Source organism: Pipistrellus kuhlii, unplaced genomic scaffold, assembly GCF_014108245.1.
Source record: "Pipistrellus kuhlii isolate mPipKuh1 unplaced genomic scaffold, mPipKuh1.p scaffold_m20_p_35, whole genome shotgun sequence".
Taxonomy (NCBI): Eukaryota; Metazoa; Chordata; class Mammalia; order Chiroptera; family Vespertilionidae; genus Pipistrellus; species Pipistrellus kuhlii.
In genome coordinates this window covers 2,187,697-2,214,267 of record NW_023425535.1, presented here as the reverse complement: position 1 = coordinate 2,214,267, position 26,571 = coordinate 2,187,697, and the positions used below count along the sequence as shown (strand labels likewise).

General features: G+C 51.2%; 1 protein-coding gene across 3 annotated transcripts in view; it reads right to left on the bottom strand.

The window, feature by feature from the left end:
- VSTM4 (V-set and transmembrane domain containing 4) overlaps positions 1-11,349 on the bottom strand; it is an 81,193-nt gene extending 69,844 nt beyond the window's left edge. For all 3 annotated transcript variants that reach the window (XM_036461216.1, XM_036461217.1, XM_045570685.1), the window contains exons 1-2: positions 11,275-11,349; positions 3,995-4,399 (exon numbers count right to left, since the gene is read on the bottom strand). In XM_036461216.1, the coding sequence (XP_036317109.1) occupies positions 3,995-4,399; positions 11,275-11,329 (460 nt within the window). In that variant the 5' untranslated portion in view covers positions 11,330-11,349. The remainder of the gene's footprint in view (positions 1-3,994; positions 4,400-11,274) is intronic.
- Between the last annotated feature and the right edge of the window lie 15,222 nt (positions 11,350-26,571).

The window sequence follows — 26,571 nt, the reverse complement described above, 5'->3', positions numbered from 1 at the left end:
GCCCGAAGGGGCCACACCGCATCGCTGACTACAATCGCCACCCGGCGTTAGAGTGCAAGGAGGGGAAGACAGACTCTAACATCTTGGTTTTGACATTGTTTGACTCTTTTGTAGGTATTTTTACGTCATCTCTCTGCCCCAGCAGCTTACTAAAAAACTCTGGTGTGACTACACTGTGTTGTGTGAGCAGCACTAAACACATATGCTACACAGGCCACGGGCGGACAAGGTCTCCACGGGCTGGCACATACCAAGAAGGCCTCGTAGGGGAGGAAGGAAGGGCGAGGAGCCTTAAATAAGATGTCTGACTGGCACAGGCCAAGGGAAAGCGGGGTGAGGTCTCCCCGAGAGAGAGGCACTGTCCACCAAGTCAACAGCAAGTCATTCACTCATCAGGCACTCATTCAGAGTCAGCTGTTCGCCAGCTACTGTTCCAGGCATTCCTAGTCACCACCACCATCATCCTCACCCCCAAAAGTGTATGTCATGAGGATAAGCCATGGGAAAAGGCATTGTCAATGCTGGTGGGGACATAGACTCATTATCTACTCTAGAGATCAGTTCAACGCTCTACATTGTATTAGTCTTTAAACAGTATTCCTCTGGCCCGGCAACCTTATTCCCGGGACTTTATTCTAAGGCAGGGACGCTAGTGAAGACTTACTGACAGGGAATTAGCACCCGTGAGTAACAGTAACGCAAGGCCACGCTGTGGTCCCCCCATGTTAGGAACATTGTTCCACGTGAGCAGGATGCTGTGGCAGCGCAGCTCACACAGGCAGACGTGCACGCTGCTAGTCACGTGAGGAAAGCCAGTCCCCAGGCGGTATTTACGGAATGAGAGGAATTAGGTTTTTAATTTTTATTTGCATAAAAATGTCTGAAAGGATTTACAATGAAATGTTCAGTTATGCCGGGTGGAGGTATTGCAAGTCATTTCCGGATTTTTCCCTGTTTTCTCTAATCACCTACATTATTTCTGCAAGAGAAAACAACCAGGATGTGGAAAGCAGGGTGAGCAATGAGGGGCAGCTCGCATCTGGCCTTGCTCTGTGCCAGGAACCAGCCGGCAGGTGCATTAGTGTGAGTCACCTGGGTGGTAGGGGAGCTGAGCAGAGACTGCGATCGTGCATTGGCCTGGCCGGGAGCTCACAGGGACCGAGCTCCGTGAGGGAATGGCAAGGACAGTCCATGGTCCAGGGCAGGAGCAGGGGGTGGGGGGAGGAGGAGAGGGCTTGGAAGGATCTCAGGAGAGCTGCCCCTGGGCCAGTGACACTTAGGAAGCGCGGGCTCCAGGGCCCAGGGCAAAGGCCCCAATCCAGCCCGCCTCTGAGCGTCTGGAACGTCTTTGCCCACAGAACTTTCCGTTGTTGTTGGTTTCGCTCTTGTTTTCCATGTAACGACCACTGAGGCACAGAGGCAGCAAAACTAGGCCCCTGGCAATGAGCAAGGTGTGGGCCTGGGGTAGGCACCCCAGGAGGCTGGGCCCAGCCCTGCGCCCGCCCGGACCCGCAGCCTGGCAGGCCTACACCCACAGCCCGCAGGCCTGTGCCCGCCTGGACCCGCAGCCTGGCAGGCCTACACTCACAGCCCGCAGCCCTGTGCCCGCCCGGACCCACAGCCCGCAGCCCTGTGCCCGCCCGGACCCGCAGCCTGGCAGGCCTACACCCACAGCCCGCAGCCCTGTGCCCGCCCGGACCCGCAGCCTGGCAGGCCTACACTCACAGCCCGCAGCCCTGTGCTCGCCTGGACCCGCAGCCTGGCAGGCCTACACCCACAGCCCGCAGGCCTGTGCCCGCCTGGACCCGCAGCCTGGCAGGCCTACACTCACAGCCCGCAGCCCTGTGCCCGCCCGGACCCACAGCCCGCAGCCCTGTGCCCGCCCGGACCCGCAGCCTGGCAGGCCTACACCCACAGCCCGCAGCCCTGTGCTCGCCTGGACCCACAGCCTGGCAGGCCTACACCCGCAGCCCGCAGCCCTGTGCTGCCTGGTCCCGCAGCCCTGTGCCCGCCTGGACCCGAAGCCCGCAGCCCTGTGCTGCCTGATCCCGCAGCCCTGTGCCCGCCTGGACCCGCAGCCTGGCAGGCCTACACCCGCAGCCCGCAGCCCTGGGCCGCCTGGTCCCGCAGCCCTGTGCCCGCCTGGTCCCGCAGCCCTGTGCCCGCCTGGTCCCGCAGCCCTGTGCCGCCTGGTCCCGCAGCCCTGTGCCCGCCTGGTCCCGCAGCCCGCTCTGGCCTAAGCAAGGAATGGCTTCCAGGCCCTCCCCTTGGGCTACCTCTCCCTGACCCCTAGCGGAGACCCCGACGAGGACCATTCTAGAAGGGCAGTCATTGCTTCCTAAGGTTTGTAACTTCCTCACCAAAAACCCGCCCAGAGGCTGAGGAGCTGCGAGGACCCTGGAGGAACCCAGAGCCATGGGAACAGGAAGCTCGAAGCAGAGCAGACAGGGTGAGGCCCAGCTGCTGGAGGGTTAGAACCACTTCGGGGGGGGGGGGGGGGGGCTGAGTCCCAGACAGAGGACAGGGACCAAGGGAAGAGGAAAAAGAGGAGAGGCAGGGAGTGCAGAGGGAGAGAGGGAGGGAGTCGAGGATGGGAGAGAAGAAGAGTGAGAAGAGAGAGGGCTTTGGAGAAGGGGAGGAGGACCAGGACGGGGGGGGGGGGGGAGAGGAAATAAAGGGGGAAGAGGAGGAGAGGGGGCAGCTTTTCAACTCCAGGGGATCACTATGAACCGCCTCAGGTTTGGAGCAAGTGCACACAGCTGTCCTGGGCAGGCCGCCTGCTGAGCAGGTTCAGTGAGTGAGGAGAGGGCCGCTCTGCGGAACGCGGGGGGCCTGGTGTCTGCTCCGACTGGCAGAGACTGATGCCGGCCCAGATCCTGTGACCCCAAACCACAGCACAGTCCTGCTTCCGAGCCAGCAGTCAGACCCGGTTCCCTCAGCCTCCGGTCGTCTGAGGCATGTTTCTGCTTTCCGTGCCAAAGTACATATTTATACCAAGATCATTTATTCTCCTGAATTAATTTGCTTACAAAGAAAAAGTGCTCAACATTTTAGAATTTAGATAATACATCATTCTGTGCCTAAGAACACTGCAATCAGCAAAGGGAAGGGCAGAGCCGGGCTGCTCCAAGCCTGTGCCGTAAACTGTTCCCTTACCTATCCCTGCTCCCGCACTACCCCCTCCACGCTGGGTTCATCCCCGGAAAAACTCGTCAGACATCGCTGATGCCGGGGACACACACGGTATTGCACGGATGCAATAAAATCCGATTCTCCTTCGTATGTGGGACGGCCCGCTTTATGGTGAGCAAACTCAAAGCAATCCAAGATGTCACTTCCGCACATAGCGGCAAGTCTGTTAAGATGGTGGCAGGTGTCTCACTGAGTAGAACATTTGTGATAAAACATGATAACCCTCCAACATGGCACTTGGTAGCTAAAACGTTCCGGAATGTGACCACACCTCCCACCTGTCTCCAGGAGGGGGGGCTACGCTGTCCTCTGCCCTGTGTCCCGTGTCGTCTGACCCCTGACTTTCTCAGGAGCCGCAGCCTGGGCCTTGGGGCAGGTGCTTCGGGAACAGGTCAGAGCCACCATTTCCCCACCCCGAGGCCCGGAGGCCAGAACTGACCGCAGGCCCTCCCCCTGCGTGCCTCCCCGCCCACCCGACCTCCTGCCCCTTGCCTGGTGCCCATGACCAAAGCAGCCACGCTGCCAGCCTGAGCGCAGGGGTCCCTCAGTCCCATCTTCCAAACGTGAAGGAGGCTTGGCTCTGAGGCCGGGCTGGGCAGCACGGGCCGAGCTCTGGCTCCTTCCTGTCCTGCTCCCTGTCTCCAGTACAGCTCAGCCAGCATCCTCAGAGAGATCGGCCTCACCGGGCCTGGCCCTGTGACGAGGCCTGAGGGCTGGCTGTGCCCAACAGAGCCGCTGGAGGTCCCGCCGGGCAGTGAGGACCGCACACCCGTCCGCGCCTCCCCGAGGGCGCACCGCTCACCTCTCAGCTCCGTCTCCGAGGAGCTGTTGGACAGGACGGTCCACCTGCTCCTCTGCTGGGTGATCTCCTGCACTTTGCAGACGTAATGCCCCTGATCGGCCGGCCGGAGGCTCAGAAGGGAGAGCGTGTAGTTGTGGAGCCGGCCCTGCCTCTGCTCCCGCAGGCGCAGCCGCTGCTGGAAGGAGCTGTTGTGGAACCTGCCGTAGAACTTCACCGCCCCGTGCTTGCTCCTCCTCACCATCAGGGTCACCTTGGCGCTGGGGCGCCCGAAGAACCAGCGCACGGCCAGCAGGCTGTTCGCCCACCTCTTCTGGGAGACACGGCAGACCAGGGTGGCGTTCTCGCCCTCCCGGTAGTCCGCCACGGGCCCCGGGGACACGGTCACGTTGAGGGCCCCACAGATGTCTGCAGAGAAACAGGAAGGAGGACGTGAGCACGGCCTGGCCTCCGCAGTGCACAGCGCCCTCCCCTCCCACCTCCCGCTCACTCGGCCTCAGGAGGCGGGGCCTCCTTTTGGGGGAGCTCTGTGGGAGCCCATGCATTTTCCATTTTATTTTCAATATTTCACATAAAATTTGGATTTTTAGAATTTCTTAAAAATTTCTAGCCCGCCTCCCCAAGGCCTGCCGGGACCAGTTCGCTGCCCGCCTGAGTGGACGACGCTGCAGCAGGGGGAAGTGGGGGGCTGCCCCTCCGGGCACCGTCCCTGTTCCAGCTGCTCCCGCTGTCCTCAGGCCGCCAGCAGCCCGCGGTGTTAGAACCTCACCCGCAGCTACAGCCCCGGCTTCTCTGTTCCCTGCCCTGAGCCCCTTGGACTCAGCTTGGAGCCAAAGTGTAGGAAAAAGACTGACCTAGGAAGAGGATGAGAGAAATTCCCAATCCCCCCGAAACACTCCTGACTCCAGGCCCTGCCTGCTACTGGGTGTCTTTGGTTCCTTCTTAGACCCCCAAGAGTGGCCATTCCGGATAACACAGGGCGACCCCCGGCTGCCCTGAGGCCACGGGCGGCGCCGCCTCTGCAGGCAGAAGCAGGAGGACACAGGAGGCCGCACCTTCACTGCCTGCAGGGCTTCTCCTCACAGGAGCCACTCTGCACGCACAGCCCAGCGCACAGCTCGGACGCCCCACTCCCTGCCCCCCACCGCAGAGCAGTGGGCATCCCACAGTCGCCTGCGGGCAGAGCCAGCAGGAGCTCTGGCCCTGTCAGTGCTGCAGATGGGCCCTGAGGAAGGAGGAGGAGATCTGAGACCTGACTCACACTGTGCAGGGGCTGTGAGCGGGGAGGAGGGGGGTATAACCAGCCAGTTAGTTCATCCTCTTGTGTGGTTTCTACTATAGACTTAGCAAACTGAACACCCGGAGCCATGACCTGAAGGTCGATATTCTTCGTTTTCTCTCTCCCCTCTTCGAAGCCAGGCCAGCAGACACTCCGAGTGCCTGTGCCAGGTAAGTAACGTGCACAGGCTCAGGGATCGGGACACACATCTCGGAGGCACCATGAGCCTGCCACACTGCGACAGTCTCTTCAAACTGATGGAAGCAAATTCAGAAGAAAGAGGTTGACGCTGGCTGGCCACTAAGTCGCTGTGGATGGCACTGAGGTCTCCTGTGTCTGCAGCGATGGACGCGGGCAGCCAGGGGGCTGCGGGCTCACATAAGCATCCAGGGAGGCAGGCCCCTGGGACGACCTCTGACAATCTCTGTCCACACGGTTAGTCACCGTGCAGGACGGGGTACTGCCCCACTGCCTCCTCTGCAGCCCACCCCGGCCTGCCCCTGCCCGTAGGCCCATCTGAGCTGGCCCAGGCACAGCTCCTGCCGCAGAGGCCCTGTCTGAGGGGCGTATGGTGGGTGTTCCCAGGGAGCACAGCACGGCCAGACCACATGGCTGACCACTCCATTGGGTCGGGGTCTCCCAGGCAAAGCCAAGGGCTAACCCATTCCATGGGGACAGGGTCTCCCAGGCAGAGAGCAGGGGGCTGACCCACTCAATGTGGACAGGGTCTCCCAGGCAGAGAGCCAGGGGGCTGACCTGCTCCATGGGGACAGGGTCTCCCGGGCAGGGAGCAGGGGGCTGACCCGCTCCATGGGGACAGGGTCTCCCAGGCAGAGAGCAGGGGGCTGACCTGCTGCAGGAGGACAGGGTCTCCCAGGCAGAGAGCAGGGGCCTGACCTGCTCCATGGGGACAGGGTCTCCCGGGCAGGGAGCAGGGGCCTGACCTGCTCCATGGGGACAGGGTCTCCCAGGCAGGGAGCAGGGGGATGACCCGCTCCATGGGGACAGGGTCTCCCGGGCTGGGAGCAGCAGGGGTGCAGCAGCTGGCTTCCAGAACTGAGTGCAGGCTCCCCACCCCCAGGCTGGCTCCACCGGAGGCAGGGAGAGCGGGAAGGCAGGAAATTGAAACAATATGGGTGGGATGAGAGCAAGGCTGGGCCCCCACACCCCAGCCTCCTCCTATTAACACTGCATGAAGGAGGGAGTATTTATAGTGACCAAACTGGGAGAGGGTGCCAAGTGCTCTTCCCCACTGGAGGCCAGATTCCATGCTGGAGGCAAACTAGTAACCCTTCCCCTCCCATGGCCCAGGCCAGGGGCCAGCTCCTACAGGAGGCAACAGACACCCTCTTCCCAGCACGAGCCTCCTGTCCCCTCCCCAGTGCCTTGGCCTTCCTTCACCCCCGTTCCCTCACACAGGCTCCCCACGGCCCGCCCACTGAAGTGCAAAGATCCCTCTTCGGAGCTGAATGGGTCCCCCCAGATTCACATCCTGAGTCCCAGCTCCCAGGGCCTCAAGGGTGGCTGTCTGTGGAGACAGGGCCTTCAAAGGGGGGACTGAGAGGAGGCCGTTAGCATGGACTCTAACCCCAGTGACCAGTGTCCTCACAGGAAGAGGCTGTCAGGACAGAGGACGCGGAGGGCAGACCACGCGGGGAGAATGCGCCATGCACAGCCAGGGCAGGGCCTCGGAACAGGCCAGCTCTGCAGCACCTCGCCCGCGGCGTCCAGGCTCCAGGCCTGCAGATCCACAGGCAGCCGGTCATCAGGAAAAAGTCACAGGAGAAAACAAGATGGGCTCCCACAAAGCAGGGCAGGATCCTGACCTAGGTCACAGGGCAGGGAGGGGACCCGGGGGGGGGGGGGTGGTGTTCGTGGCTGAAGGATGAGTTGCATTAAATGACATAAAATCCAGGGCAGCAGAAGAAATGGCCTTCCCGCGAGAGGGCCTGCCTGTGCAAAGGCCCTGAGGCAGGAGGCTGGCACAGGGGACACGGAGTCATCAGCCACTCGGGCTGCAGAGTGGTTTCGGGAAGGGACTTCCCAGGCGCCCAGGGCTCCCGGCCAGCTCTTAGAGGAGGAAGGGGGCAGTGTGGCAGGAGAGACTGGCCCAGGACAAGGGCAGGACGCTGCTGCGGGAGCCTCCTTCCTTCGACAAGCTCAGGCTCCGTTACTTGGGAGCCTGGGCGCCCCCTGTGAGTGGGCATCGGGCTGCTCATGGACCCCAAGCCTCCATAGTGTCTTGTGGGGCTGGGCAATGCGCCAGGGGTTGGCATTCAACAAAGCCAAGTTGGAGACCTGGTTCTATTGGGAGTTAAGGCCCTCAGACCCTCAGTCTCTTCATCTGAAAAACGGGAAGGTAATTCCAATGGGAAAATAACTTTAAAACGCCCACAGCAGTTTCTGTGCCTGGAGCAGTGAGCAGGTGGGACAATAAGAGTGACAGGCACACTGAGAGGGGAGGCTTCTGGGGTGCCCTGCAGTCACAGGCCCTCTGCTGGGGGGGCCCGCTTGGTTTACTCTCTCCTGGCCCTCTGGAAGGCTTAACAACTTTTGAGTAAGGCCCCACATTTCCATTTTGCACTGGACCCCACAAATTAGATCTCTGGTTCTGACTGTCAGCAAGGTATCTAGTTCCTGTGGGTAACACGGCGGGGGGCTAAGCCCCTTGTTCCCACTGGATAATGTTTTCTAACCGCTCAGAAGACAGCCTGAGGACATCAGTGTGGTCACACAGTCCCCAACCTGTGCAGCCAGCACACACCTCTCCTGGGAGGCAGGGTGGGCACAGCCTGAGTCCTCTCCCCGGCCTGGCCAGGGTGTGCTGGTGGCTGTGTGTGTGTGTGTGTGTGTGTGTGTGTCCCCCGCAGCTTCTTTTCTGTCCTGAGGAGCCTGCCCCACTCGTTTCCGGGAGCAGGAGCCCCTATGTCTCTAAGGAATGCAGATGGTGTGTACCTCTCGGCGGCCAAATCTCATTCTTACCGAACAGTTAGTCTGTGTTCATAACAAACAAATCTCTACAGATGCAACTGTATCCCTTAAAAGCCCCGGCACCAGGAGCCAGCGCCCGCCAGCCCAGCACCAGACACCCCGGCAGCCAGGCCAAGCACCCGCGTGGCCAGGAGGCAGGCTAACATTTGCTCGTGTGAAGCCCGTGCCCAGCACTGTTCTAAGCACGTTAGATGTATTTTCCAATCTATCCTCATCCTACGCTTATCCCCCGGTTACAGACAGGAGGGCTGAGGCCCAGAGGGGCTACGCCGCTTGCTGAAGCTCACACAGGAGGTGGCAGAGCTGGAACTCCGACCAGACGGCTCCAGAGCCAGCTCCCAGCCACCCCTGTCCTACAGCAAGGTATCTCCTAAATATGCCCCTTGGTTAGTTTTGTGTAAAACCGCTAAAGTCCTGCTCTGTCCCAAAATACGGAGACATTCCAGGGTAAAGTACGTGTAAAGTGGCTCCTCGGGCTTGGTGACAAGGGGTCCTGAGTGAGACACGGGGAAGAGCAGCAGCACAGGATGAAGGCAGCACAGGACGAAGGCCGCACAAGCAGGCGCTGTCGCCATGGCCTGAGGGATGGCCTTCACTCAGCCGGCGGGCTCTAAAGAACCCTGAGTCCAGCGAGGCCTCTGGAGCATGAGATGTCACCCACCTCAAGGGGCCTTTCTCTGGGGCCTCTGTCTGGCAGCACCTGAGGTTAGGAAGGTGGTCGTGGGGCCCTGGGGACAGACAGCCTTGTGCCCTCTTGCCTCCCGCTGGCTGCTGGGCACTCCAGAGGCCACCTGAGCTGGCCCAGCCGCACCACCCAGGAAAGCTGCAGCCTCTGTCAGCCAAGACAGTGACAGCCCTGAAGGAGCATCTCCTGCAACGTGGGTTTCGGGTTCAGTGGGAGCCCCATGGCTCTGGTAGCCTGAGTGCAAAGGTGAGTTTCTTCCCACCACCATGACCCCAGAAGCTCCCAGATTCTGATGGGTGCTCCCCACTTGGTAGCTGGGTCTCCCTTGGAAAATCCTTAACTCTGAGCATCAGCCTTCTTATTTACAAAACTAGTGGCCCGGTGCACAAATTTGTGCACATGGAAAGGAAATTAATTAGAAGAAATATTTTAATACTCACCCTTTCTCTATAACAAAAGTGTCAACCAAATTCACGATTGACAATGACAGATCGAAACACACGTGTTTGGTGCCAGTGAGAGCTTTATATGTATTACGCATACACAAGTCAACCCAGCCTTTTATAGATATAGAATAAACTTGCTTAGTTAGACCTGCTTTCTGATGTAGCTAAACTTTTTTCAGACCAGTGAAGCACTCCAATTTCTTTTTCAGGTAATTGTAAGCAACATAACAGTAAATATCAACATGAAGCAGATCATGTTGTAGATCATGCAGGGAGAACAAAGGGTAAAATATTTAACTGCAGCAGTGTTTACTATATTCTATGAAGTGAGAAAACCTGAAGTCATTTTCAAGGTTCACCATTTCTTACTTCTTTTCAGTCAGGTCAACTTTCTAAGCTTTCTAAATCCCCATTTTCTGGCTAATGAGAAGAAAATAGAATTCTAACGAGTCTCCTGTCTACCTACTCCAGGACTTCTGTGAGGATCAAATGAGTTGATATCCAGGAAAACACTTCACAGACATTTGGTTAAAGTGTAAAATGTTTTCACTTGGCTATAAAGCAAGCCATGTTCCTGGGCTGAAGAAACTCCAAGGAGGCTAGTCACTAGGGAGAGGAAGCCAGGTGTTGCTATGTGACGTCATTACCAAGGTGCCATTTCTGGGCTGGGCTGGGCTGTGGGCCACATTTTGTGCCATGGGGTCTCAGCAGCGTCAGCTGTGATTTGATGGACTGTCACTCCGGGGTGGTGGCGGGGCCTGTGTTCCACTTGGGGGAAGCCGAGTGTTGCTTTGTTTTGCCAGGTCTGCAGTGCCGTTTCTCTGTAAAAATGGCCAGTGCCCGTCACGGCAGCTGGGGGTCAGTGCGTGTCATAGTGACCAGTCGGATGGTCGGACACTTAGCATATTAGCCTTTTATATATATAGATAGTGGCCACTCAGCTTAGCCAGTATGAGCAGGGTCTAGAGCCAGGCTTCCTAGGAGCAAACCCCAGCCCACCACTCACAAGCCTGTGGCTTAAGTCAAGTCAATGCTGGGCCTGTGCCTCAGTTTCCTCTCCTGCAGATTGGGAACAGTAACAGCACCTCCCTAAGAGCTTATTGGCAAGTGAGACCGGGTAATGTCTGTGCGTGGGATGTAAGCATGCTCCTGTCCCTGTTACTGTGAAGTGCTGTGAGACTGAGGGCTGTGCAGCCACACTTGGCACCGGATAGGCCCCAGGAGGCCTGACTGGCAGGCGGTACCCGTACTGCTGTTACCACTGTCCTAGGCAGCACAGCCCTTCCAGCCCAGGCAGGCAGGGCCCTGAGGAGCGGAGAAACTTCCTCAGCAACTTCGAAGAGGGGGCAGAAACCGCAGAACGCACGCCAGCAGTGTGGGCAGAGGCTGCCCCTGGGCAGGGTGCCTGGTACATGGGCCCCTTCAGCCAGCAGGGGCACCTTCCCCCCAGGCCTGGTCATCGCAAACCACCCGGGACAAGTCCCAGCCCCATTCCCAGCAGGACACAGCTCCTCCGGCCTGGGGCCGCTCGGAAGAGCGTTCAGAAGTTCTGCCCAGTCTGACCCACAAAAGTTGTGAGTCCTGAGTTTTTGGGGAGAAAGAAAACAAACCAACCAGGGCTCTCGCCTCCTGGCTGAACTCTCCCCGCCCCCCAGATCTAGTCCCTTGGGGCTGCTCCGAGCCTCCCAGCGAGCTGGGGTCCGGCCTGCAGGGAGGGGTGGGGCGCCCCGGGCAAGGCAGCGAATGGCTCGGGACAGCGCAGTCCGCCGCCAGCGCCCTGGACAGGGAGGCCGGAGGCGCAGCGCCTCCTCCCAGGCCCGAGCCGAGCCCGGAGCCCCGCCGTCCCAACGCGGGTCCCAACCGCCCGCCGCCCCGCGCTTACCCGGGGCCGGAGCCCGCGCCAGCAAGGCGGCCGCCGCCAGCGCCAGCAGCCGCATCGCCCCGCTGCCGCCGCCACCGCCGCCGCGCAGTGCCGCCGGCCGCCTCCCGCCTCCCTCCTCCCCGCCCCGCGCCGCCCCCGGCCCCCAGGCCCGGCCCGCCCCCAGGCCCGCCCGGCTCGGCCCCGCCCAAGGGCGCCGCCCACTTGGCGGCTCTGGGTGTCTGGGCCCCCTGCGCACTGAGGATCTTTAGCTCATGGCCAGTGCATGTCTCATTTTTGCTACCCCATTTCACAGATGAGAAAACTGAGGCTCTGAGAGCTGATGCTGGACACAGGAAGTTCGTAGCTGTATGCTAGCATCACAGACACCTTTATGGCTAAGGGAGGGCGTCTTGGAGCCTGGATGGGAGGGGTAAGATGGGAGGGGGGAGTGCCAAATGTGTGAGGCTAGCCAGCTGCTCAGTGGACCGGCCATCGCTCCAGAGGCATCTGCACGCCAAGGGGCTGCTGAGGGAGAAGCCCTCTTCTGCTGTCCTGAACGGGGTGTGGGTGTCAGGGGTGGGGACAGTTGCAAAATGAGAGGTCCATACGGACAAGCTCAGAGGTGGACACTATCAGAAATAATAGCCACTTAGGGTGCCTTCAGCCACAGCCTGGGCCAGATACTGGCACCGTGCCACTGAATGCTGACACTGAGACCTGGCACAGCTCTTCAATCTCCATGTGCCTCAGTTTCCCCCATCTGTACCTGGGGAAATGGACATGTTTCTCACAGGTTGTTAAGTTCCAGTGAAGGCCGTCAATGTCAGCCACCTTAGCATCATTGCCACAGACAGGGAGCGGAGGCAGGAGGTGAGGAGCTGACCACACAGCCAGGTCCCTCTGAGCCCACACCTGGCTCTTTCCCACAGCTCTGAGCTCGGGGTCTGAGCCCAGCCCATGTGTCAGCCCGGATCCCAGGAACAAGAACAGCGCGCACCAGGTTTGCTTCCTGTGAGTCTACAGGGGCGTCTTCGAGGGGTCCCAGAAAAGGTGGGCCCTGCTTGGGACCGTCCTTGCCCTGCTTTTTCTCTGCCGCACTCGTGCTGTGCTGGAGAGTTGATGCTGGAAGGTGTTCTCTGTGTTCTGTTTGCAGCTGGGTTTCCCCTCAGGACACTTCAGCTTCCCAGACCGTCCACCCGATCATGACCCAGGAGCAGAGACACGCAGGCCCCGGGCAGACCGGCAGGGACACAGAGGCAACCCAGTTCTCAGTCCCTGGACTATAATAGCAGAAGCTTTTGCTCTGCTCTCACTCACAAGCTTAGGGCAATGGGAAAGCCTGCACTCACTTCATGTCCAGCTCTGGCTCTGTCAGGTCTGCCTCCTTCTGAATCAGAGCAATCCAATCCAATTGCACACATGTAAGTGCTTCTTTTAACGCGCCCCCTGCTGGAGGAGCAGCAGACTCCTGCAGCTGATCCCGGCCCCTGTGGACACTCTCCTCACTCAGTCGGGATTCCTCACGGAGGACAAGCCCGTCCAACCTGGACAGCCGGGAGCCACAGGTGGCCGGCGGAGCTGTCCTGAAACCTGGACAGCCTTGGTGCACACCCGGGGGAGGGAGTGGAGCCCCTGGCTTTTCCCTTAAAGGCCCGGAACTGTGACGCCGTGAGCTTGACCATATGTTTACGTGGAAAGGGCTTCTCCAAATCAACCTCACGAGAGACTAATAAATTGGGGTCATTCCAAGAAATTAGCAGTGATTGTGGGCTCTGCTGGCTGGCTGAACACAGAGGAAGATGGCCTCCGGAGTCTGGGCGTCTCCAGATAGAAGGGGATTGAAATGAGGGAGGTTATCTACATCACTGACCACAGCGCAGGCCAGCCCACTTCCTCTCCTGGTGCTGGAAGCTTTACAGTGAAGATGGACCTGGAACAAAACTGAGCAGGAACAAAAAACGCCAGGATCAGCCACTATGACCAATGGCCCTGCCCTGGAGTCAACCCATCAATGGAAACCAGGACCCATAAAGGCACACCTGGAAGAGCTGATGAATATTCTAGTGCAATCCTCCTGAAGACCTCCTTTATGCTCCCAGCCTTTAAACCCTCAACACAAAGCCCAGCACACTCTTTCCCTCCTGGGAGGATGCTTGTGCCTTCCGTTCCCCTCTCTTCTCCCACATGAGTGCATCTCCTAACCTCAGGGTCCCACAAGGCTTGTAACCAGGCGAGCAATGGCAGCTCATCCTGGGCTTGCCCCCTGAGCCCGTCCCCAAGGCCCCCTTTGCCCTGACTCTCCAGGGAGCAGACAGCAGCCCCGCCCGCATGGCTCACTTCTTTCTCATAAAGTTTCTAGAGAGCCAAAGCAGTCTCCTTCCTGTTGCTTCTTCTACCCCAGTCCTTCCTGTTTCCCTCTCCCAGCTTTAACGGGCGAACTCTCAGTGACCTGGACTTGCGTTGTGGAATCTTTCCTGCACAAAGTCAGCACCCCACACACTGCAGACTTATCCAAGGCGCACCTGCTCCGGGCCTGGGCCCCTCCAGTAAATACAGGGGTGAAGGGACAAATGGGAACGAAGTCCTAGAGGCCCTCCGATGTGGGCAGGAGTGTGCACTGAACCCAGTGATGTGGGGGCCCTGACAAGGGGGCGGGGTCAGGAAGTGCAGTGAGAGGCCTGGCTGGGTGCTCAGTGGTTAGAGCGTTGTCCTGATACGCTAGGGTTAGCTTGCCAATGAGGACACGTATAAGAATAACCAATAACTTTATAAATCAGTGGAACAACAAATTGATATTTCTCTCCCTCTCTCTCTCTCTCTCTTTCTCTCTCTCTCTCTCTCTCTCTCTCTCTCTCTCTCTCTCTTCCTCTAAAATCAACTTTTTTAAAGAGTGTGTGGGAGTTCAGAGCCAGCCACGTAAGACGTACCTCAGTGCATGAGGATTTGAGCTAATGGCAGCCTTAGCTGCAGGCTCAGGAGAAATCACTTCCCCGACTACCTGGAAAACGTGACTCAGGAGCCTTGCCCAAGGTGGAGGCTATCAGAAACGATCTCTTTGACCTGTTTGTAGAGCAGGAAATTTCCTAGTTACTAAGCATCTTCTTATTGCTCTGCAGTGACTCCTTGAAGCCCTGAAGGCTCGTATCTCACTCCCTGCTCCAGCCAGGGACTGGGAGGGAGAGTGGCCACAGGAGTCTAATCTGCCCAAGGCTGCTGACAGAGGAGCTAAGAGAAATGTTGAACTTTACAGTCTGCGAAGGGAGAGCCAGAGACACACCTGGCTCCTCCCCTCAGGCCCGTGGAGAAGCACAGCGGCCACGGCCCAGGCCATGGCCGCCCAGGCCAGTGCCCACGATGGGAGAAGGGTGAGTGCTGAGCCTAGAAAGCCCATTCCGTCTCCGTGCCCAGCTCCTGGAGGGCTGTCAGTAAATTTCCCAGGGTGCCTCAGTGAAGTGTCAAATGGAGAAAGAATGGAAGATGTATGGATTTGCTGGGTATTTAGGAACAGAATGTTTCTCTTCGTTCTGGAGGCTGGACGTCTGAGATGAAGGGGTTGGGTCCACAGGGCTTCTTCTGGGCCTCGTTCCCTGGCTAACGGGTGGTTGTCTTCTCTCTGGTCCTCACATGGTCTTCCCTGTGTGGGGGCCTGTGTCCTGACTTCCTGTGAGCACACTGGTCATGTTTAATGAGGACCGCCTCCCCCGCAATGAACTCATTTCAACTCTATTGCCTCCTTAAAGTCCCCCCTCCCCCCAATAGTCACTTTCTGAGGTTCTGGGTCTAGGACTTCAACATATGGACTGGGGGGGGGGGCGGGGGGAAAATTCTGTCTATGACAGGGGGAAGGGGGGAGGAAGAGGAGGACAGAGGAAGCAGGCATTGAGAGTTCAGGTGAAGGGGCTAACAAATGGAGATGTGGATGCAGAGCCAGGAGAGTCCCCAAGGCCACCCATCAGAGAAAGGGGCCAGGAAAGGGCCAAGATGGCTGACTAGGCGGAAGTTGCAATCACCATCCCCATGACCACAGCAAAGTCACCACTGAATTATAGACAGTCGAACTGGACGGCCAGATGAAGACTAGCTAACAGGAGTCATCGGAAGAAGCCAGGTGGGGCCTTGAGGAGGGAGGAGATGTGAGTGCTGCCCCACATGTGGCAGCTGGGAACCCAAGGGACATCTCAGCTGCAGAGATGTGCCAGGGCCGGAGGGTTCTCAGCCCCCGGCTGGGCTCCCTAGCCCAGAACCAGAGCCAGGAAGGGGGGTCCACATAACATCTGACTGGAAATCACTAGGGATCCCATCCTCCAGGGTGAGGTGGAAGGCTGCTGGAAACCCAGGTATCCTCTTAAAGGGCCGGTGCACCAATCCCCACTCATAGGTACTCATCTGGGCCACAGTGGAGGGATGGAAGCTCAGAGGATGCCTGAGTTCACAGGGAGAGACTGGGATGTGTGGCTTTAGGGAAAGGGCTGGCTGGAGAGATTGCTGCCAATGCCCATGTGTTGAGTCCTCCTACAACATGGCCCCCGAGCACCATCCCCTCCTCATGTGGCATTAGCCTGGTGAGCAACACTAGCTCCATCCACAAGGCACACAAGGCTGGGACTCTGTCAGCAGCAGTCAGCCTGGGCCCATATTCCAGTCGAGAAATTAGGGGCGAGTGGGGAGGAAGTGTACCAGAAACACACACACACAAACTGAGTTGTATGTCTTCAAGGTGAGCATCACCTTCCTGCATGGCCCACCTTTACTGTGGTAAGCCCTCCTCTACACTATGAAATCTTAATCTTTTTTTATTTCGGAGAACTCTACTAGCTTCACCCCAGTGACTCCCTGAGACCCCACCCACTGCAGAGGTCTCAGATGGGTGGCAGCTGGCCTCCATGTGCTCTGAGAACTTAGCTGAATAGCCTCAGACCTAGCATGAGATTGAGACTGTCAATCTGGTGAACTCCACTCACCCCTACCCACCTCACACAACTGGAATACCACCCGGGCTCTTACACTGGCAGAGCCCAATAGACAGGTCTGAGGTGCCTTGGGCCTTTTGCTGACCTGCCCCAGGTCAAGTACTGTGGCAGCCAGACCTGGTTCACAGCTTGGCCTCTACAGTGTGTAGGCAGGTCCAGCAGAGGCAGTGACCAAGCATGGATAGCTTTGTAGCTCCTCAGAGGTAGTCCAGGGATGGTCACAGGCAGGTCACATTGACCTGCACTGTATACCCTCCCAAGTGGCCTCAGAGACAACACATCTGGGGGCTGGATTCAGACAACAGAACACTCTCAATTAGCTCCACAAAAAACACATGCAAAGTGAGGTTTGGGAGGGCATCAGACCTTGTTGAGGCAAATTCTGCTATGTGGGGTACTGCACAGAAGGAGTATTCTATGGTTGTGGTAAGTCCTCGCAACCAGCCAGCCTGAGGTTCAAAGGCACCCATGGACATGCCAACAACAATCAAGGCTTAACTACTGTATAACAAAAGGCACAACCCATATGAGATACACTTCAGGCTCAGGTGATCAGAACGCTGCACCACTAAGGCCCAGCAGACAGCTGCTACATGAGGCCATCCTACCAAGACTGGAAGACATGTGTTTATACCTAATACACAGAAACTAATACAGAGGGGCAAGGAAAATGAGGAGACAAAGAGCCATGTCCCAAGTGAAAGAAAGGGAGAAATCTCAGGCATGAGAACCAAATGAAATGGAGACAATCAATCTACCAGATACATGGTTCAAAAGATGGTTATAAGGATGATCAAAAAATGTAGGGGAAGAATAGAGGGACTACATGAGAACTCCAACAAGGAGATTAAACTTTAAAAGGACATAGAAACCATTAAAATAAGGAGAAGTGAAGAACATAATAACTGAAATGAAGAATATACTAGAAAAAAAAACAATAGCAAATTAGATGAAGCAGAGGATCGAATCAGCAATACAGAAAATGAAGTAGCAGAAACATCAAATCAGAACATCAAAAAAACAATATTTTTTAAATGCGGGAAGTTTAAGGGACATCTGGCACAACACCAAGCATAACAACATTCCCATCACAGACGTACCAGAAAGAGAAGAGCAAGAGCAAGGGATTGAGAACCTATTTGAAGAAATAATAACTGAAAACCTCCCTAAACTGGAAAGAGACACAGAAATTCGTGAAGGACAGAAATTCCCAAAGAAGATGAACTCAAAGATATCCACATCAAGACACATCATAATTAAAACAGCAAAGACAAAAGACAAAGAGAGAACATTAAAATCAGCAAGAAAAAGACAGTTAACTATAAGGGAGCTCCCCATAAGACAGTGATTTTCTCAACAGAAACTTTTAAGGCCAGATGGAATTGGCGCAAAATATTCAAAGTGATAAAAAGCAATGACTTACAACAAAGACTATGCTACCCAGCAAGACTATCATTTTAAATTGAAGGAGAGATAGAGCTATTTAGACAAGAGAAAAATAAAGGAGCTCATCACATTCAAACCAGTATTACAAGAAATACAAAAGAGACTTCTTTAAGAATAAGAAGGAGGAAAAAACATAATTATGAATACTAAAATGGCAATGACTGTATCAATAAATCACTTTAAATGTAAATGAAATAAATGCTCCAAGAAAACGTAGAGTAGCTGAATGGAAAAAAGAAAAAGAAAAACAAAGAAAAAGACCTGTGTATATTATGTCTACAAGATACCCAATTCAGACTGAAAGACACACAAAGACTGAAAGTAAAGGGTTGGAAAAATATATTTCATGCAAAAGAAAACCAACAAACAAAAATGCTATCATAGCAATACTCAGCCAAAATAAACCTTAAACAAAGGCTAAAATGTCCAACTCATGTGGCTCAGTGGTTGAGCATTGACCTATGAACCTAGGTGTTATGGTCTGATTCCCAGTGGGGGGCATGAAGGAGGCAGCTAATTGATGATTCTCTCTTATCATTGATGTTTCTATCTCTCTCTCCCTTCCTCTCTGAAATCAATAAAAATATATTTTAAAAAACAAAGACTATAATATGAGCCCGAAAAGGACATTACATAATAATAATGGGATTGATTCAATGAGAAAATATAATCCTCATGAAAATTTATGCATCCATCATAGGAACACCTAAATACATAAAGCAAATATAGAGGAATATACAGGGAAAGGTCAATAATAATACAGTAATAAACTCTAACACCTCATTTATATCAATGGATAGATCTTCTGACAAAAAAAAAAAAATCAACAAAAAGATGGTGGCCTTAAATAACACATTAGACCAGATGGATTTAATTGATATTTTTAACACATTTCACGCCAAAACAGCAGAATATACATTCTTTACAAGTATGCACAAAACATTTTTTAGGACAGGCCATTTGGTAAGCCACAAAACAAATCTCAATAAATTTTCAAAAATTTAAATAATATCAAGCATTCTCTTCAACCACAATGGTATGAAACTAGGACTCAATACAAACACACAAAGGCTATCTTATGTCTTTTATCCATTCAGTTACCCTACGTCTTTTTATTTGTTTGTTTGTCTTTTTGAGGGTTTTTTTTTCTTGTTAAACCTCACATGAGGATACTTTTCCATTAGTGTTTTAGAGAGAGTGGAAGGAAGGAGGAGGCACAGGAAGAGAGAAACATAGATGTGAGAGAGACACATTGATCAGCTGCCTACCACATGCACCCTGACAAGGACCAGGCCAGGGATGGAGCCTACAACTTAGGTATGTGCCCTTGATCAGAAACAAACCCTCAGCTCTTCAGTCCACTGGCTGATGCTCTATCCACTAAGCCAAACCAGCCAGGGCTACCCTATATTTTTAATGTTACCAAACAATAAATGGGTTAACAATGAGATAAAGGAGTAAATGAAAAGATATCTTGAAACAAATAAAAATGAAAAACAAACAAACAAACAAACAAAACAAAAAAAACCAGCAACCCAAAATGTCTGGGCACAGTAAAAGCAGTCCTAAGAGGGAACTTTATGGCAATACAGGTGTATCGAATACCTCAAGGAACAAGCAAACAAAAATCTCCAATAAACAATTTTACCTCACACCTGAAGGAACTGAAAAGAGAACAACAAACAAAATCCAAAGTGGCAGAAAAAAAGAAATAAAGATCAGAGTGGAAATAAACGAAATAGCATATAAAAAAAAAACAATATAAAGTTCAATGAAACAAAAGCTGATTTAAAAAATAAATAAATAAGATTCATAGTCCTTTAATCAGTTTCCTCAAGAAAGAAAAAGGATCCAAATAAATAAAATCAGAAATAAAAGAGTGGAAGTAACAACTGACACCACAGAAACACAAAAAAATAATAAAAAAATATTATGAATAACTATATGCCAAAAAGTTGAACAACCTGTAAGAAATTGATAAATTTCTAGAAACATACACTCTCCCAAGAATGAATCAAGATAAACAGAAAATTTGAATAGATCAATGACAACCAATGAAATCTATTCAGTTATCAAAAAAAAAATTCCCAACAAATAAAAGTACTGTACCAGAAGAAGGTGAATTTTACCAAACATTACAAGAAAAATGAACACCTATCCTTCTCAAACTATTACAAACATTTCAAGAGGAGGGGAGACTTCCATGCTTATTTTATAAAGTAATTGATGCAAAAGTTCTCAACAAAATATTAGCAAACAAAATTTAGTAATACATGCAGAAGATCATAACCACAATTAAGTGGGATTTATTCCTGGGAAGCCAATCAATTAAGGTGATACATCATAAACAAAATGAATAAAAATCATATGATCAGATTGACAGATGCAGAAAAAGTGTTTGACAACATCCAGCATCCATTTATGATAGAAACTCCCAGCACAGTGAGGATAGAGGATACATAACTCAATATAATAAAAATCATACATGACAGCCCATAACTAACATCATGCTCCGTGAGGAAAAGCTAAAAGCAATTTCCTCAAGATCAGGAACAAGACAAGGATGTCTGCTTTCACCACTATTATTCAACATAGTATTAGAAGTCATAGCCACAGCAATCAGACAAGAAGAAATAAGAGGAATCCAAATTGGAAAGGGAAAACTAAAACTGTCGTATTTGCAGATGATATTATTATGTAGAGAGAATCCTAAAAATTGCAGCAAAAAAACTCTTAGGGCTGATAAATGAATTTATAAAATATCAGGATACAAAATAAATATCCAAAAATTGTATCCAGAAATTTAACTAGATGCCTGGTGCATGAAATTCATGCATGGGGAGGATGTCCCTTAACCCAAACTGCACCCTCTGGGAATGTCTGATTGCCGGTTTAGGCCCCATCCCAGGGGTTTGGCCTAAATCAGCAGTCGGACATCCCTTTCAAAATCCGGGACTGCTGGCTCCTAACCGCTCACCTGCCTGCCTGCCTGTTTGCCCCTAACCACTCTGCCTGCCAGCCTGATAGCTCCCTAACTGCTCCCCTGCTGGCCTGATTAATGCTTAACTACTCCCCGACCTCCGTTTGGGTGACTGAGGCTGGATGAGGCAGGGCTGAGGGGACTGTGAGACTCTAGCTGGATGAGGCAGGACTGAGGGGACTGAGTGCCACCATCTTTGTGAGGGTGTGCCGGTCAATTAGCATGGTCCTTCTTTATTAAATATGGCCATGAACTATCAGAAAGATAAGCTAATAAAACAATAATATTTATAATTGCAGCAAATAAAATAAATTATACCATGGTAAAAGACTTGTACTCATAAAATTATGGCATTGAAGAAACAAATTGAAGAAGATACAAATAAATGGAAGCATCTACTGTGCTCATACATAGAAAGAATTAACATTGTTAAAGTGTTATATATCATTTCCAAAGAAATGTATTAATTCAAATGCATCTTTATCAAAATACCAATGGTATTTTTTCAGACCTGAAAAAATTACCTCAAAATTTATATGGACCCACATAAGACCCTGAATAGCCACAGCAATCTTGAAAAAGAAGAATGAACTTGGAAGTATCATTATCCTGATATTAAACTATACAAGGCTATAGAAATTAAAACAGCATGGAACTGGCATAAGAACAGACACACAGATTTAAGGATCTGAATAGCGAGGCTCCCCAAAACCCATATCTATATGGTCTACTAGTAGATGACAAAGGAGGCAAAAACATGTAATTATAAGAGTCTGTTCAATACACAGTGTTGGGAAAATTGGATACATACATTTAAAAAAAAGTAAAATTAGACCACCGTTTTACATCATATATAAGAATTAACTCAAAAATGAATTAAAGACTTAAAGGTAAGACTCAAAAAAGTAATTCTCCTGGAAGAAAAGAAAGGACTTAAATTCTCTGACATTTCTCTTAGTGATATACACAGAGTGTATATCTCTGAACACATAATAGTCTGGCCACTCAATGTATATCATCAGGCAATGAAGACAAAAGAAACAGATAAACAAATGGGACTACACAAACCAAAAAGTTGTTGCACAGCAATGGAAACCATCCCAAAATGCAAAGACAACCAACTGAAAGGAAGAACATATTTGACAAAGACACATCTGATAAGGAGTTACTATCCAAAATTTATAAACAACTCAATACCAAAAAACAAGCAATCCAATTAAAAAGTAGGCAGAAGATCTGAATAGACACTCCTCTAAAGAGGACATACAGATGGCCAATAGACTAATGCAAAGATGCTCAGTGTCACTAATCATCAGAGAAATGCAAATTAAAACCACCATGAGATATCACTTCACACCTGTCAGAATGGCTATCATCCATAAATCAACAAACAACAATACTGGCAAGGATGTGGAGAAAGGGAACCCTCATGCACTATTGGTGGGAATGCAGACTGGTGCAGCCACTGTGGAAAATAGTATGGAGGTGCCTCAAAAATAATTAAAATAAAACTTCCTTGGGACTAGCAGTTCCACTTGTAGGTATACATCTGAAGAAACACAAAACACTAATTTGAAAGGACCTAGGCACCCCTGTGTTCATACAGTGTCATTCAGACTAACCAAGATATGGAAGCAACACAGGTACCCACTGATAGACAAGTGGATACAAAAGCTGTGGTGCATGTCTACAATGGAATACTCTCAGCCATAAAGAAGATGAGATCTTACTATTTACAACAGCATTGATGGGCCTAGACTCAGCAGTGTTTCCCAAAGTGTGGTACGCGTACCCCCAGGGGTACAGGAAGAGTTTGGTGGGGATATGCACTGCACTGTGCTTAGCTGTGTCTAATTCTACGTTCTCATGAGTACGAGAGTTACTCAGCATTTCGAAAATTATAGAAGGGGTACACATACGTCAAACGTTTGGGAAACACTGGCCTAGAGGATAGTATGCTATGTGAAATAAGTCAAAAACAAAGACCATATTATTTTATTCATATTGTGTGTGGAATCTAAAGAACGAAATAAACAAAACAGAGTCAGACTCAGAGATGCAGAGAACAAACTGATAGTTGCCAAAGAGGAGGGAGTTTAGAGAAAGGTGAGGAGATTGAGCAGTACAAATCGGTAGTTACAAAGTAGTCACCGCTGAATAGAACCCAGAAAGTTCCTAACCCTCTTATCCTGAGCTGGAATTGCACAACATTTCTGGGAGAGGCACCTCTGCCTTGTGTTCAGGTGTTTCTGCATTGCGGCCTTATTGGGCCACGGAGGTCCGGAGCCGGAGGCAGCTCTCATGCCATCACCCTGCTCTCAGATTAGGCATTTCAAGCTCAGGCCCCGGCTGGCCTGGACTTCCTCTGGCATCGACGCTGTTTCTGCCCCCTCACCCCTGTGTCCCACCCCCACTCTGCACTACGGGTGCTGATGCTTCCATGTAACCAACGAAGGGCATTTTGATGGAGTTTGACGGGGCCATCCTTGGAGAGATAACCAGTGGCTCCCTTCCCTCAGAGAGGAGCACCGGCCCTCAGGGTCCTCGGAGATGTGCGGGGGGCATGGTTTACTACTGTAGAATCCTGAGAGTGGGGCACCCCTGGCATTTAGGACATGATGGAAATGCCCTATAAAGCAACTGCATGGGAAACACCGTGCTGCCCCCCTGAGAAACGGGATCAGGGTGAATGGGAGCCACTGACTCAGCACTCTGGTTCAACCGAGGCCTTTGCGAGAAAGTTTACAAGATTCAGAGGGTCTTTCCAAGTACACATTGGCTGTGGATTGTCTTACAGCAGCTTCAGGTCAGCACCTTCTTGGCACCCACCTTGCCTTTTGCTGGTAGATTATTAGCTACTGTTAGGCTGAGGACCCCTGCTGGCCTGGCTGTCCTCCGGCATCGGTGGGACTCCTGCAGTGGGTGCTTTCCCTCCAGCTGGCCCTGGCCAACTGAGTGCTGTTCGCAGCAACCTTGACCAAGAGCAGGCCAGAAAAATCAAGTTCAGGTCTGCTCAGGCTCCTCCCAAACACTGACCCAAATCTAGCCAGGGCTGGCCAGAGGGGAGTCTGCTGACGGCCTCAGAGCCCAGGCCGCTTTAGGCCTAAGCCCAGGCCTTCCTCCCTCCCGGTGGGCCAGGCTGCTTCTCCCGCCTTCCTGCTTATGAGCAGGAGGTAGGATGCTAGTCCTTTGTGCAGCATCCAGAGCAACCTCCTTCCAAGCAGAGGGAGTAGAGGGAGCGGAGGGAACCCAGAGAATAAGAAGCATCCACCTAGCCTTTTGCTCAGCTCCCTGCATACATGTGCACCCACCCCACATGTGGCTGGATGACGGATGACATCCTCAGTTGTGTTTCCCTCTTGTTGGCACTTACTGGTACACACACATGTGCGCACACACATACACACATGTGTGCACCCAGGGTCTGCTCTAGATGTGACATTTCATTAACTGTTCCCTTTTCCATACAACTCAGCAAACCCAAGTCCTCTTTGTCCCTCCCTGCTCAGCTCATTTCTCAGGGGGGCCTTAACCAACTGATGATATCGGGAGCTCACACCAGACTCCCCTCCCGGTGCCCAAGGCATACTGAGCGCTCAGGCCTGCGGCCAGCACGTTGACCAAAAGTCACCTGCATGTTCCCAAAGCACGTGTGCCTTCGGGGTGGAATCAGCAGACGTGCCTACCTTCTAGGTCGGGGCCAGAGAGGCTGCCTGTCCTCACGGAGCACTCAGAGACACGGGCTCCCACAGGGCAGTCTGTCACCACGCTGCTGGGACGCTCACCTTCCCCACCAGCCTCCTATGGACCCTTAGTGATGTCATTCCCCAGACAGCGTGCTCTCCTTTACACCAGCCCTTTCTGTCCCTCTAACCCCTCTCCCACCTCCTCGGCTTTGCTGCACCCTCAGGCACCACCTTCCCCTCTCACTGTTTCTTCCCAGCTTCACCACCTTCGCCTCTCCCTCAGCTGGGCTTCCACCACCTTCCCTCTGAGATCTCCCGCCTGTTCCCCTTCGCAGCTCTCAGCTCTTACAAGAATCAAAGACATACACAAAAAGAGCTTTGTAATGAGCTTCCTTGAAGTGGCTCCATCCTGATCCATTATCAAGTGCACTTAAATCAAAGCCGGTTTACTTCCAAAGGACCAAGGAGTGAGATCTTAAGAGCTGGGATTCTCAAGGTGTGGTTTGTAGGCCGCAAATGTGGATGGGAAAGGCCCCTACAGTTGTTTCTAACTTGAGTAATAGTGATAAACATTTTATTGCCTTTTTATTATAAAAGCCATGCTTGCTCAACATAGAAAATTCTAAAAAATAATACTGCAAATTACAGAAAAATCAAAATTTATGGTTATCAACTCAGACTAATCATATTGACAGTTCATTGCATTTGCAGTATTTTCATGAATACCTGTTTATCTAGTGAATGGAATATTTTCCATCTTGTTTCCTAATTAGTTTCACCTAGCACACAAGAACATTTTTAATGTTCACTTATAGCTCAATCCTTTGATTACCTCTTTTTTTTTCAATAACATTTAGATAATTCATTTAAACTTTCAAGGTAAGTATATTGTCTGCTTCTGAAAAAAATCACAATTTTATGTCTACTATCTATAAATTTTCTGTTTTCCTGTTTTATTGAAATTGTTGTTACTTCCAGAACAATGTTAAATAAAATTATTAATCAATGACATATTTTAGTCGAGTTCAATGGAGACACCTATAGATTTTTTTTCTATACGGTTTGAGATAAATAATCCATATCATCTGAAGAAAATTCTATTCTTGGTGTCTAAAAATTCATAATAGGAATGATTGTTGTTTTATTACATGTTTTATAAATTGAAATATATTTGCATATAATAAAATTCAGCTTTTTAAAGCATAAAATTTAGTGATTTAGTCACAAAATTATGTAACCATCACTGTTATCTAATTCCACAATATTTTCAAGAAGAAACCTCATACCCATTAGCAGTCACTTTCCATTTTCTTTCTTTCCCCGAATCCCTGGCAACCATCAATCTGCTTTCCGTCTCTACAAATTGCCTCTGAATATTTCATATAAATAAAATCACACATTTGTGACTGTCCTCTTTCACTCACCATATTTTCAAGGTTCATCCATGTTGTAACATGTGTCAGCACTTCAGTTCTTTTTATAGCTAAACAACATTCCATGGTGTGGAGAGACCACTTCTGTTTACCCATTCATTATTTGATGGACATGTGAGTTGTTTTTACTTTTTGTACTATGAATAATGTTGCTAAGAATATTCATGTACAAGTGCTTGTGGGAACCTATGTTTTCAATTATGGAAATTGCTGGGTTATCTGATAGCTCTATGCTTAACTTTTGGAGAAACTGACAGAGGTTTTCTGAAGTGACTCTATCATTTTAGATTTCCTCCAGCAAACATATGAGGGTTCAAATATCTCCACATCCTCACCAACTCTTATTATGTCTTCTTTATTCTAGCCATCCCAGTGGGTATGAAAGAGTTTCTCATTGTGCTTTTGATTTACATTTTCCTAAAGACTAATGATGTTGAACATCTTTTTATTGGACATTTGTAGATCTTCTTTGAACAAATCTCTATTCAAATCTTTTGCTCCTTTCTTAATTAAGCTGTATTTTTATTGTTGAGCTTTTTATATATTTTTTATACTAGGCCCTTATCAAATATATAATATGCAAGGATTCTCTCCAATATTTTGGATTGTTTTTCACTTTTTTGTTAATATACTCTCAATATAGAAGTTTTTAATTTTGATCAAGTGCTATTTATATATTTTTTGGTTTTCTTGTCTTTTGGTGTTGTACCTAACAAAACATTACATAGTCCAAGTCATGAAGATCTATGTTTTCTTCCAAGTGCTTTATAGTTTTAACTGTTACATTTAGTTACCCTTCATTT